This window comes from Cherax quadricarinatus, chromosome 85, assembly GCF_038502225.1.
Source record: "Cherax quadricarinatus isolate ZL_2023a chromosome 85, ASM3850222v1, whole genome shotgun sequence".
Classification (NCBI taxonomy): domain Eukaryota; kingdom Metazoa; phylum Arthropoda; class Malacostraca; order Decapoda; family Parastacidae; genus Cherax; species Cherax quadricarinatus.
This window is the reverse complement of record NC_091376.1, coordinates 4,630,514-4,645,640: the sequence shown is the minus strand read 5'-3', so window position 1 is coordinate 4,645,640 and position 15,127 is coordinate 4,630,514. Positions and strand designations below refer to the sequence as shown.

The 15,127-nt window shown below is 38.6% G+C and overlaps 1 protein-coding gene across 18 annotated transcripts in view; it reads left to right on the top strand.

Moving 5' to 3' along the window:
* The window catches only part of l(1)G0196 (inositol hexakisphosphate and diphosphoinositol-pentakisphosphate kinase), a 1,071,245-nt gene that overhangs the window by 675,113 nt on the left and 381,005 nt on the right, over positions 1-15,127 (top strand). For all 18 annotated transcript variants that reach the window (XM_070103279.1, XM_070103273.1, XM_070103280.1 and 15 more), the window contains one exon: positions 14,838-14,963. In XM_070103279.1, coding sequence (XP_069959380.1) covers positions 14,838-14,963 — 126 coding nt within the window. The remainder of the gene's footprint in view (positions 1-14,837; positions 14,964-15,127) is intronic.

Genomic DNA, 15,127 nt, shown 5'->3' with positions numbered 1-15,127 from the left:
TATTAACCACTAAACAGTTGCCATACCAAATTGGAAGCCATTTCTGCCTCAGCATTAAAAAAAAGATAAAAAACAATTTTGTAAAATGACTGATTCTTTTTCTAAAATTATTGACACCAAAAATTAAAAATTTCATGTAATATTTACGAAATTACGCAGACCGGGGTTAGAGGCAGATGAGCACTTTACTCAACAATAATTTCTAACACTTTGAGCCTATTTTAAATGAATTCCAGTGCTCAAACTGATTCAGTTCCAGGCTGCTTCACTGTATGTTTTCTGTATTATTCTCCAGGTTGACACTGTTGTCAGTAAATTCAAATTTAAAAAAGTCCAAACAATACACTGTAGGATTACAGTTACTAAAGCAACCTTTCCTCTGTCCAGTAATCATATCCCCAGGTCTCTCCTCAACAATGCTCTCCAATCTTCATGTACAAAAAATCATTTTTTTTTTCTAATTTTTCTGTACAAAGGTGGATGACATTACATCTTTCACATGGAGAGTCCCTTAGTTATGTAGAGCATTTCAGGCAAACTTAAACAAAACTTACATCTAACTTTCAAATTCAGATTGAAGTTTATTTCTACATGATACATTGTTTATACAGGAATGGGTGATGAATGCATACAGAAAACCTATGGTTATGCAGAGCATTTTGGACTAAAGTATTTTAAATATACAGGTCTCCCTCAACATTTGCATTTTCAACTTTTGCGGGCTTCACACATTCGCGAATTCCTAACCGCCAAATTCCCAACCCCCAAATTCCCATGCGCCAAATCATATTTAAGTTTCCCGCCTGGCGAGTCTCTACTACCCTCCCTCTGGCCCCCACAACTGGCAGCCAGCCCTCCCGCCACTCAGTGTGGTGAGAGTTTTGTTTGTTAATTATTTGCTATTAAACTACAATATAAATAATGTCAACCCATTCATGACTGTATATTGGAATGGCCATTCAGACAGGTATTGGACAGTGACATCATATGTTTACTCTTGAACACTGCAAAGAATCAACATTTCTGCTACTGCTAATAATAATAATAATAATAATAATACTATAGAATTGAAGAAGGAAATTGTACAAAAATGTGAGGGTTGAAGCAGTGGTGGAGGAAGTGGTTGAGGTATTGTCAGTGTGTCAGTGTGGTCTTGTTTATGCTGGAGTGAGAAATAGTCTCTGTGCTCTTCCAAACATTTCACAATAATTCATTGTGTTTGGTGCTTGTAGATTGAGTGCGGCTGGAGTGGTTGAGGCAGTGGTTGAGGCAGTGGTTGTGGCAGTGGTAGAGGCAGTGGTTGAGGCAGCAGTTGAGGCAGTGGTTGAGGCAGTGGTTGAGGCAGTGGTTGAGGCAATGGTTGAGGCAGTGGGTGAGGCAGCAGTTGAGGCAATGGTATTTAATAACATCTATGCTATTAATGATAATAAAACATATTATCAATAATAAAATTTATTATTATTATTATTAACATGTATGTTATTAAATACCACTGCCTCAACCACTGCCTCAACCACTGCCTCAACCACTGCCTCAAGCGCTGCCTCAACCTCTGCCTCAACCACTGCCTCTACCACTGCCTCAATTGCTGCCTCAACTGCTGCCTCAACCACTGCCTCAACTGCTACCTCAACCACTGCCTCTACCACTGCAGTTGCACTCAATCTGCAAGCACCAAACACAATGAATTATTGTGAAATGTTTGGAAGAGCACGGAGGTTAATGCTCACTCCAGCATAAACAAGACCACACTGACTGACGATGCCTCAACCACTTCCTCCACCACTGCTTTAACCCTTGTATTTTTGCACAATTTCCTTCTTCACTTCTATCGTATTAACCCCTTCAGGGTCCAAGGCCAAAATCTGAAGTGGTGCTCCAGTGTCCAAGAAATTTTGAAAAAAAAAAAAATTATTTTTTCTTACAGAATTAAAGAGTATATTTTTGTGAAGGTAATAAGACAAAAAAAAGTTTTTTCTGATCAGTACTTGCCGAGATACAGTGGTGGGAAGTTGACCCAAAATGACCGGGTGGCGGGAACATCAGTGACTTCCACAAAATCCCATTTTTTATTTTATGTTTTTTATATACTTTTTTCTTTTCTTTTCTAATTTTTTTCTTTTTCTAATAACATTTGTGGCCTGTGAGACCAGTATAATGTATATTGTATAAGTGTACACTCATTGTATTCAACACAATAACTGCACTAATTTGTTTATCATTATATTGCTTACAAAACTTGTTTATAAAGTTATTGTAAACAAAATGACGAAAATATTAGTGCGGTTATTGTGTTGAATACAACGGTACCATATGGTACAATGGTGCCATAGGGTGCAATGGTACCATATGGTACAATGGCACCATATGATACAGTGGTACCATATGGTACAATGGCACATGATACAATGGTACCATATAGTACCATATGGTACAATGGTGCCATAGGGTGCAATGGTACCATAGGGTGCAATGGTACCATATGGTACAATGGCATCATATGATACAATGGTACCATATGGTACAATATGGCACATGATACAATGGTACCATATGATACAATGGTACCATATGATACAATGGTACCATATGGTAGAATGGCACCATTTGGTACAATATGGCACATGATACAATGGTACCATATGATACAATGGTACCATATGATACAATGGTACCATATGGTAGAATGGCACCATTTGGTACAATGGTACCATATGATACAATGGTACCATATGGTGCAATGGTACCTTATGGTACCACATGGTGTAATGGTACCATATGATGCAATGGTACCATATGGTACATTGTACCATACAGTACAATGATACCATATGGTTCATTGTACCATATGGTACTGTTGTATTCAACACAAACACACTAATACAGTGGACCCCCGGTTAACGATATTTTTTCACTCCAGAAGTATGTTCAGGTGCCAGTACTGACCGAATTTGTTCCCATAAGAAATATTGTGAAGTAGATTAGTCCATTTCAGACCCCCAAACATACACGTACAAACGCACTTACATAAATACACTTACATAATTGGTCACATTAGGAGGTAATCGTTATGCGGGGGTCCACTGTATTTTCATTATTATTTTGTTTACAATAGTTGTTTACAACAAAAATATGCAAAAATGTTGTATATTAGTAATGTTCTATTATATATTTACAAGTGTACAGGAACTTTACGTGTTCCTTGAGGTGGATGACAAAGCACTTTGTCTGGGAAACTGCGGAGTCAGTAGCTAGCTTCCATCGCCACTCACTCAGTCTTGGCTGGTGTCTCATGCCACCAACACCTATTGACCATATGGTACACGGTATATGTTACAGGGTACCATATGGTACATTGTATGGTAAAGGGTACCATGCAGTACAGGATAACATATGGTGCAGGGTACCATATGGTACAGGGTACCATATGGTACAAGGTACCATACAGTACAGGACACCATATGGTACAGATACCCTGTACCATATGGTACCCTGTACCATATGGTACCCTGTACCATATGGTACAGGGTACCATACAGTACAGGACACCATATGGTACAGATACAGGGATAACTATGGAAATAAGTCACCCTGACTTTTTTGGGTTATCCTAGGATTTTATACGTATGCTGCTATGTATGATAATCTATGTAATTGTATTTCTGTACACCTGAATAAACTTACTCAAGTGCATGTGGCATCATAAGTAAGTTTATTTAGTTATACACAAATAAAGTTACATAGAATATCATACTTAGCGGCTGATCAAAATATCGACTTGGATGACAGCCAAAAAACTTACGCTTAACACTGACAAAACCTACTATATTATGTTTGGTAGCAGAGCAGGAGATGCACAAATTAACATTAAGATCGACAACACTCTAATTACCAGACATAATGAGGGCAAATTCCTAGGCCTATACCTTGACAACAACCTGAATTTCAGCACCCATATCCAACACATAACCAAAAAAGTATCCAAAACAGTTGGGATCCTCTCCAAGATACGATACTACGTGCCGCAAAATGCCCTTCTCACATTATACCACTCACTTATTTATCCATACCTCACCTATGCTATTTGTGCTTGGGGATCAACTGCAGCAACACACCTAAAGCCAATAATAACCCAACAAAAAGCTGCAGTAAGAATAATCACTAAATCCCATCCCTGGCAACACACCCCCCACTCTTCATAGATCTAAACTTACTCCCTGTTCAGTACATCCACACTTACTACTGTGCAATCTACATCTACAGGACCTTAAACTCCAATATCAACCTTGACCTAAAACGCTTTCTTGATAGTTGTGACAGAACCCACAGGCATAACACCAGACACAAACATCTCTACGACATTCCCCATGTCCGACTAAACCTTTACAAAAATTCAATGTATGTCAAAGGCCCTAAAATCTGGAACACCCTACCTGAGAACTCTAGAACTGCAGACACATTCATCACCTTCAAAACTACCATTAGAAAACATCTTATCTCCCTGATAAACCCCATCAACTAACTACACAAATACCACCTTGTGGTTCACACTTACACTCACTCACCCATTTGACCATAAACAGAAATATTAATCTCAATCTTAAAATAATGAATCCTATGATACTCCAATACTGAAGCTATGTACTGTGCCAAAACAAAAGCATTCACATTGCTAAACTCACAAACTAGTATTTAGTCACTTAGCCATAATACCAACTTACCTCATAATTTGTAATATTTTAAAATAAAGAATTAAACTAAGTCTGCCCGAAATGCCTAGCCATGCTAGGCGTTCTAGTGGTACACTCTGTAATCATTATTTAACTACATGTAAACCACACAACAACCAAATTCTGTAAATTCAACATTGTAATCTTTATAGAGAATAAACTTTGAATTTGAATTTGAATTTGAATATGTTTGGAGAACCTAGGATAACCCAAAAAAGTCAGACATTTATTTCCATTAGGGTCCCTGTACCCTGTACTATATGGTACAATGTACTATATGGTACAATGTACTATATGGTACATTGTACCATATGGCACCATTGTACCATATACCATTGTACCATATGATACCATTGTATGACATGGCACCATTGTACCATATGGCACAATGGTACCATATGGTTCAGAACCATAGAATTCATCTTCAGCTCCACTTCCATCAGTCTTAGAACTGTAAGTTGTGAAGAGGAGAGTCATAATTCGCCCGGAGAGTGAGTGGGGAGTGAGAGCTTCCTTGCCGTCAGGCACTATGAACAAAGCTACTTTGCCGGCGTTCCCACAATGCCATGCGGGCGTCCAGATTTTTTCTATGGTGTGCACGCTGACCACCCAGACCCATTCTCTTAGATGTAGGCCTCCCAGCCTTCTCGTGCTAAATTTGACGGCGCTAGAATTTTGGCGTAGATCTACGGTTTGGACCCTGAACGTAAAGCCGTAGATCTACGAGACGGACCCTGAAAGGGTTAATAATAATAATAATACGATAGAATTGAAGAAGGAAAGTGTACAAAAATACGTGGGTTGAAGCAGTGGTAGAGGAAGTGGCTAAGGCATCGTCAGTCAGTGTGGCTTTGTTTATGCTGGAGTGAGCATTAACCTGCGCACTCTTCCAAACATTTCACAATAATTCATTGTGTTTGGTGCTTGTAGATTGAGCGCAACTGTGGGCCCAAAGAAACTTGCTAGTGCCAGCCCTTTGGTAAAGAACTGAGAAACACAGTAGAATTGAAGAAAGAAATTGTACCAAAATATGAGCAGTGCGCTGCAGTGGTTGAGGCAGTGGTATTTAATGACATACATATTATTAAACCATAACATGTATGTATTTAGCACAATTTTTTATGATGTTTTCATGTAATTTATGACTGTTCATGGTTCAATAAGTTAAGAAAGCAGTATTATATTTCCCTACAATATATTGGGGCACCAAACATTAGCGATTTTTCAACATTTGTGAGGCTCTTGATCCCCTAACCCTTGCAAATGTTGAGGGAGACCTGTACGTATACAAGGCACAAATGATATTCACAGTAAAATAGATTTATTTATTTTTTTATTATTTTTTTTATCAACACATGGGCTGTTTCCCACCGAGGTAGGGTGGCCAGAAAAAGAGAAACTTTCATAATCATTCACTCCGTCACTGTCTTGCCAGAGGTGTGCTTACACTACAGTTATAAAACTGCAACATTAACACCCCTCCTTCAGAGTGCAGACACCATACTTCCCACCTGCAGGACTGAAGTCCTGCCTTCCGGTTTCCCTGAATCCATTCATAAATGTTACCTTGCTCACACTCCAACAGCACGTCAAGTTCTAAAAGCCATTTGTCTATATTTGCTCATATCTAACATACTCATGCATGCTTGCTGGAAGTCCAAGCCCCACACACACGAAAACCTTCTTTACTCCCTCTCTTCATCCTTTTCTAGGTCGACCCCTACCCCGCCTTCCCTCCACTACAGATTTATTCATTCTAATTTGTTCCATCCTCTCTGCATGTCCAAACCACCTCAACAACCCCTTCTCAGCCCTCTGGATAATAGTTTTGGTAATCCTGCACCTCCTCCTAATTTCCAAACTACGAATTCTCTGCATTATATTCACACCAAACATTGACATGACATCTCCACTGCCTCCAGCCTTTTTGCAACATTCACCACCCATGCTTCACACTCATATAAGAGCATTGGTATAACTATACTTTAATACATTCCTCTCTTTTGCATCCATGGACAAATGTCTTTGTCTCCACAGACTCCTCAGTGCACCACTCACCTTTTTCCCCTCATCAATTCTATGATTCACTTCATCTTTCATAGACCCATCTGCTGACACATCCACTCCTAAATACATTCACTTCCTCCATACTCTCTTCTTCCAACCTGGAAAGTACTCGAGGGCCTGGTCCCAAATCTGCACACTGCCATAACAACATACTGGAGTGAGAGATATGGGAGGAATTGTAAAATAAACCCAGTGAGGAGCAGGGGTGCAGTGGGGAAAATAAGGGAACACTGTATCAACATCCTGGGTCCCAGACTATTGAACATTTTACCAGAAGTTATCAGAAACACAGATGGAACAAGTGTAGAAGCTTTCAAGAGGAAACTGGACAAGTATCTTCACCAGGTGCCAGATCAACCAGGCTGTGATGGATATGTAGGGCAGTGGGCCTCCAGCAGTAACAGCCTGGTTGACCAGGCTAGCACCAGACGAGCTTGGCCCATGGCCGGGTTCCAGGAGTAGTGAAACTCTTGAAACTCTTCAAAGGCATATAATACACAAATAACCTGCAAATAGAAGAGAGGAGCTTACGACGACATTTCGGTCTGACTTGGACCATTTACAAAGTCACACTAAAGAAAAGGAGGGAGTATATATAGGCCAGGAGGTGGTGGTGGTAGTAATAGTAGTGGAGGTAGAAGGTAGTAGTGGTGGAGGTAAATGGTCCAAGTCGGACCGAAACATCGTCGTAAGCTCCTCTCCTCTATTTGCGGGTTATTTGTGTATTGTGCCAGGCATGGTATTGGGCCTTTTTTTTTTGTTATTTAACCCTTTGACTGTCGCGGCTATATATATACGTCGTACGAGGTACCATGTTTGACGTATATATACTCATAAATTCTAGCGGCTTCAAATCAAGCAGGAGAAAGCTGGTAGGCCCACATGTGAGAGAATGAGTCTGTGTGGTCAGTGTGCACCATATGAAAAAAATTCTGGAGCACGCAGTGCATAATGAGAAAAAAAAACTCCGACCGTTTTTTTTAATTAAAATGCCGACTTTGTGGTCTATTTTCGTATAGTATTTATGTTTGTATTCTCGTTTTCTTGGTCTCATTTGATAGAATGGAAAACATATTATAGAAATAGAGGTGATTTTGATTGATTTTACTATAAAAAGAGCCTGGAAATGGAGCTCAAAGTAGGGGAAATGTTTGATTTTTGCCAATGTTCAAAAGTAAACAAATGATGGCATTGTCCAATAAATGCCCAACTAGCCATTCTAATATGCAGTCATGAATGGGTTGATCTTATTTATACAATTATTACAGTATTGCAGTAGTCTGCATAATAGTAAGTCTTCTATTTTTTGTTTGAATAAAAATTCAAAATAGAAAGCAAGAGTAATATCAGAGGGGCCTGGAGACATGACTGATGAACAAAGAAAATGTTATTTTAGAGCCAGGAATGTCTGCATTTTTCATTCTGGACCTTATTTTGAAATTGTCATATTTTTTAATTTTCATGAAATTGGCCAAATTGCAAATTTCTGACCACATTATTGGGTAGTTGAAATCAGTAAATGGGCAGTTTCTTGTACGCAATCGATAGAAAAAATGGAGTTCTAAAGAAATAGCTATGAGTTTGGTCGACTGAAACAATGGAATTAGCCAAAAATAGGGCTCAAAATGGGCGAAATCGCCGATTTGTAAATATCGCTGAGGTCGCTAACTTCGTGAGAGCATAATTCCGTCAGTTTTCCATCAAATTTCGTTTTTTTTGGTGTCATTACAATCGGGAAAAGATTCTCTATCATTTCATAAGAAAAAAAATAATTTTTTTTTTTTTAATTTTCCGACACCAGGAAACACCTCAGGATTGGGGGTTGCGACAGTCAAGGGGTTAAAGGTATATAATCTGATATCCAATCCTTCATTACGTAATTTTTTTGTTATCCTCATCACCTTACTCTTTCCTGTATTTCTTCTTTTAATGTACACCAAAAATGAAAAAAATTCAATTAATAAATAAGGGAGTTCACTTCTCAGTCATTAGCTTCCTCTGTGCGGTATATTTTCGTATGGTTTTTTTGGTTATATTCTCTTTTTTTTTTTTGGTCTCATTTGATAGAATGGAAGATATATTACAGAAATAGATATGATTTTGATTGGTTTCACAATGAAAAGTACCTTGAAATTTAGCTCATAGTAGCAGAAATGTTCGATTTATACCAATGTTCAATGAACTTTCTTGTGTAAGTCAAGCTGGTTAATTTTATTAAGTGTATTCTAACCTAACCACTCTGTAATCCGGCAAACTCAATAATCCGGCACACTACAGGTCCCAATGATGCCGGATTTGTGATGGCAGACCTGTATAAATAATACCAGCACATTTGTGAAAGCATATTAGACCCAGGAATGGAGAGCATTCCTGACCTTCTCTAAGCCAAGGCTATTTTCCTCCTGAGTGTCATTCAGTTTGTAGTCATATATTTCCTTTTCCACCTTTCTTTGAAGGCTTAGAGGAGTGTTCACCTCACCTGGGGGATTTGATACACAATCCCTCATCAAAATTCTAAAACTGCAATGTTTTTTGAACATGTCCATAGCATTGGTTTACACTAAACCCTTAGTTAACACAAGAGCTGTGTTCTTGAAAATCTGCATCTAATCTATAACAGCATTAAATGATGTGAAGAACAAATGGAAAAATAGAATTATGTTGCAGACACCTCCATATTCATAAAACAAATATTTTTAAATTCTACTACATGAAAAATTGTGGTATATTGTATTTTACATTCTGTTAGTCATTACTTGAAAAATTTGAAGAGTGCAGGGAGGGTTAATGTGGGCCTACAGGACTAAATTACTTTTACCAAGGTTTATCATCTGACAAAGTCAAAAAATTAAAAGCATAGAAAAAATATTAATTAATTAAACATAAATAGGGAACAGAGGAATGGTCCCTTTAGTAAAAAAATGCTAAACAAATTGCATTTTCACACAGAATTTCATGTTATAACTTGAGTAGGTAGTAGGTTGGTAGACAGCAACCACCCAGGGAAGTACTACTGTCCTGCCAGATGACTGTGAAACAGAAACCTGTAACTGTTTTGCATGATGGTAGGATTGCTGGTTTCTTTTTCTGTCTCATAAACACGCTAGATAACAGGGATATCTTGCTACTCCTACTTACACTTTGGTCACACTTCACAGACATGCACATGCATCTATATATACATACATCTAGGTTTTTATCTTTTTTCTAAATAGCTCTTGTTCTTCTTTATTTCTTCTATTGTCCATGGGGAAGTGGAAAAGAATCTTTCCTCCGTAAGCCATGTGTGTCGTTTGAGGCGACTAAAATGCCGGGAGCGATGGGCTAGTAACCCCTTCTCCTGTAGACATTTACTAAAAAAGAGAAGAAGAAAAACTTTATAAAACTGGGATGCTTGAATGTGCGTGGATGTAGTGCGGATGACAAGAAACAGATGATTGCTGATGTTATGAATGAAAAGAAGTTGGATGTCCTGGCCCTAAGTGAAACAAAGCTGAAGGGGGTAGGGGAGTTTCGGTGGGGGGAAATAAATGGGATTAAATCTGGAGTATCTGAGAGAGTTAGAGCTAAGGAAGGGGTAGCAGTAATGTTGAAGGATCAGTTATGGAAGGAGAAAAGAGAATATGAATGTGTAAATTCAAGAATTATGTGGATTGAAGTAAAGGTTGGATGCGAAAAGTGGGACACAATAAGCGTGTATGCACCTGGAGACGAGAGGAATGTAGAGGAGAGAGAGAGATTTTGGGAGATATTAAGTGAATGTATAGGAACCTTTGAACCAAGTGAGAGAGTAATTGTGGTAGGGGACCTGAATGCTAAAGTAGGAGAAACTTTTAGAGAGGGTGTGGTAGGTAAGTTTGGGGTGCCAGGTGTAAATGATAATGGGAGCCCTTTGATTGAACTTTGTATAGAAAGGGGTTTAGTTATAGGTAATACATATTTTAAGAAAAAGAGGATAAATAAGTATACAAGATATGATGTAGGGCGAAATGACAGTAGTTTGTTGGATTATGTATTGGTATATAAAAGACTGTTGAGTAGACTTCAGGATGTACATGTTTATAGAGGGGCCACAGATATATCAGATCACTTTTTAGTTGTAGCTACACTGAGAGTAAAAGGTAGATGGGATACAAGGAGAATAGAAGCATCAGGGAAGAGAGAGGTGAAGGTTTATAAACTAAAAGAGGAGGCAGTTAGGGTAAGATATAAACAGCTATTGGAGGATAGATGGGCTAATGAGAGCATAGGCAATGGGGTCGAAGAGGTATGGGGTAGGCTTAAAAATGTAGTGTTAGAGTGTTCAGCAGAAGTTTGTGGTTACAGGAAAGTGGGTGCAGGAGGGAAGAGGAGCAATTGGTGGAATGATGATGTAAAGAGAGTAGTAAGGGAGAAAAAGCTAGCATATGAGAAGTTTTTACAAAGTAGAAGTGATGCAAGGAGGGAAGAGTATATGGAGAAAAAGAAAGAGGTTAAGAGAGTGGTGAAGCAATGTAAAAAGAGAGCAAATGAGAGAGTGGGTGAGATGTTATCAACAAATTTTGTTGAAAATAAGAAAAAGTTTTGGAGTGAGATTAACAAGTTAAGGAAGCCTAGAGAACAAATGGATTTGTCAGTTAAAAATAGGAGAGGAGAGTTATTAAATGGAGAGTTAGAGGTATTGGGAAGATGGAGGGAATATTTTGAGGAATTGTTAAATGTTGATGAAGATAGGGAAGCTGTGATTTCGTGTATAGGGCAAGGAGGAATAACATCTTGTAGGAGTGAGGAATAGCCAGTTGTGAGTGTGGGGGAAGTTCATGAGGCAGTAGGTAAAATGAAAGGGGGTAAGGCAGCTGGGATTGATGGGATAAAGATAGAAATGTTAAAAGCAGGTGGGGATATAGTTTTGGAGTGGTTGGTGCAATTATTTAATAAATGTATGGAAGAGGGTAAGGTACCTAGGGATTGGCAGAAAGCATGCATAGTTCCTTTGTATAAAGGCAAAGGGGACAAAAGAGAGTGCAAAAATTATAGGGGGATAAGTCTGTTGAGTATACCTGGTAAAGTGTATGGTAGAGTTATTATTGAAAGAATTAAGAGTAAAACGGAGAATAGGATAGCAGATAAACAAGGAGGCTTTAGGAAAGGTAGGGGGTGTGTGGACCAGGTGTTTACAGTGAAACATATAAGTGAACAGTATTTAGATAATGCTAAAGAGGTTTTTGTGGCATTTATGGATTTAGAAAAGGCGTATGACAGGGTGGATAGGGGGGCAATGTGGAAGATGTTGCAAGTGTATGGTGTAGGAGGTAGGTTACTGAAAGCAGTGAAGAGTTTTTACGAGGATAGTGAGGCTCAAGTTAGAGTATGTAGGAAAGAGGGAGATTATTTCCCAGTAAAAGTAGGCCTTAGACAAGGATGTGTGATGTCACCGTGGTTGTTTAATATATTTATAGATGGGGTTGCAAGAGAAGTAAATGCGAGGGTCTTGGCAAGAGGCGTAGAGTTAAAAGATAAGATAAGATAAGATTTCGTTCGGATTTTTAACCCCGGAGGGTTAGCCACCCAGGATAACCCAAGAAAGTCAGTGCGTCATCGAGGACTCTAACTTATTTCCATTGGGGTCCTTAATCTTGTCCCCCAGGATGCAACCCACACCAGTCGACTAACACCCAGGTACCTATTTGCTGCTAGGTGAACAGGACAACAGGTGTAAGGAAACTTGTCGAAATGTTTCCACCCGCCGGGAATCGAACCCGGGCCCTCCGTGTGTGAAGCGGGAGCTTTAGCCACCAGGCCACCGGGCCTGGTGGGAGTTATCACAGTTGCTCTTTGCTGATGACACTGTGCTCTTGGGTGATTCTGAAGAGAAGTTGCAGAGTTTGGTGGATGAATTTGGTAGGGTATGCAAAAGAAGAAAATTAAAAGTGAAAACAGGAAAGAGTAAGGTTATGAGGATAACAAAAAGATTAGGTGATGAAAGATTGGATATCAGATTGGAGGGAGAGAGTATGGAGGAGGTGAATGTATTCAGATATTTGGGAGTGGACGTGTCAGCGGATGGGTCTATGAAAGATGAGGTGAATCATAGAATTGATGAGGGGAAAAGGGTGAGCGGTGCACTTAGGAGTCTGTGGAGACAAAGAACTTTGTCTTTGGAGTCAAAGAGGGGAATGTATGAGAGTATAGTTTTACCAACACTCTTATATGGGTGTGAAGCATGGGTGATGAATGTTGCAGCGAGGAGAAGGCTGGAGGCAGTGGAGATGTCATGTCTGAGGGCAATGTGTGTTGTGAATATAATGCAGAGAATTCGTAGTTTGGAAGTTAGGAGGAGGTGTGGGATTACCAAAACTAATCTCAGTATCCCTTTCTTGCAAAATCCATGTATGTTTACTTTCACTATACAGTACAGTGGACCCCCGGTTAACGATATTTTTTCACTCCAGAAGTATGTTTAGGTGCCAGTACTGACCGAATTTGTTCCCATAAGGAATATTGTGAAGTAGATTAGTCCATTTCAGACCCCCAAACATACACGTACAAACGCACTTACATAAATACACATACATAATTGGTCGCATTCGGAGGTAATCGTTATGCGGGGGTCCACTGTATATGTACAATAAAGACAGTTTAACCCTTTCAGGGTTTTCGATGTACTAGTACGGCTTACGCACCAGGGTTATTGATGTACTAGAACGCCCAAATTCTAGCGCCTTCAAATCTACCGAGAGAAAGCTGGTAGGCCTACATATGAAAGAATGGGTCTATGTGGTCAGTGTGCGCAGTATAAAAAAAATCGTGCAGCACACAGTGCGTAATGAGAAAAAAACTTTGACCGTGTTTTTGGATTAAAACAGCAACTTTGCCCTGTATTTTCGTATAGTATTTATGGTTATATTCTAGTTTTCCTGGTCTCATTTTATAGAATGGAAGACATATTACAGAAATTGAGATGATTTTGATTGGTTTCACAATGAAAAGTATCTTGAAAAGTACCTTGAGCTCAAAGTAGCAGAAATGTTCGATTTTTACGAAAGTTCAAGAATAAACAAATCATGCCAGGTGTCCAATACACATCAAATGGTGAGTCTAATATTCTTTCACAAGTGTGCTGATATTATTTATACCATTTCTACACTAATGCAGTAATCTGCATAACAGTAAATCTTCTATTTTTTTGTAAGAATAAAAATTCAAAGTGGAAAGCAAAAGAAATATAAGAGGGTCCTGGGGAATGACTAACGAACAGAGAACTTGTTATTTTAGTGCTAGGAATGTCTGTCTTGTTTTTCTGGACCCTATTTGGAAATTGGCATCTTTTGAAATTTGTGAGAAATTGGCAAAATTGCCAATTTCTAACCACTTTATTGGATAGTTGAAATTGGTAAATGGGTGGTTTCTTGTACTCATTTGATAGAAAAAATGGAGTTCTAGCGAAATAAATATGATTTTTGTCGACTAGTACACAGGAATTGGCCAAAAATAGGGCTCAAAGTGGGCGAAATCGCCGATGCATAAACATCGTCGAGACCGCTAACTTCACGAGAGCATAATTCCCTAAGTTTTCCATCAAATTTCATACTTTTGGTGTCATTATGATCGGGAAAAGATTCTCTATCATTTCATAAGATTTTTTTTTTTTTTTTCCAAAAAATTTTCAACCCTGAGAACAAGTTTAGGAGAGGGCCTCTCGACCCTGAAAGAGTTAATTGACTAATAGGGAGAAGCAACTGGCTGGTAATAGTGTTTGTGGTAGATAGAGAAAAGATTGTTTTGGTGTGATCATAGAAATAATGAATAATTGTGTAACCAACAGACTGTGTCCATTGTTTCTGAGTCAGTTGACTCAACAGTTATCGTCCCATACTATTTTCAAAACTCATTAAATTGAGTTCCATCTAATTAAAGGAGTTCATGGTACTTTACTCTTAGTGATAATGTGAATGGATTTGCTGTATTTTGTGTAATAGCTAATGAGACAGAATGTATAATTTTTATTCAGATACCCTATGCATGAACAAAATATTAACAGAAAATTATCATAATGCCCAGGGGATTCTCCGAGAGAACCATCACTAGTTCTTATCCTGAAGTGGGGCGGAGAACTCACCCCAGCTGGACGGGCTCAAGCAGAAGAGTTTGGACGAATGTTTCGCTGCATGTATCCAGGTGGCCAAGGTACAGTCATAATTTGACTCCTTCAGTAAAAGTTGGTAATCAGAAAAATATCTTTTATTGTGCATGATTTATGTTCAGTTTTGTATTTCATATTATATTTAACCTTTAAGTTATAATTTCATTTGTATATTTATTTTCAATTTATTTCTTGAATATGCATTTAG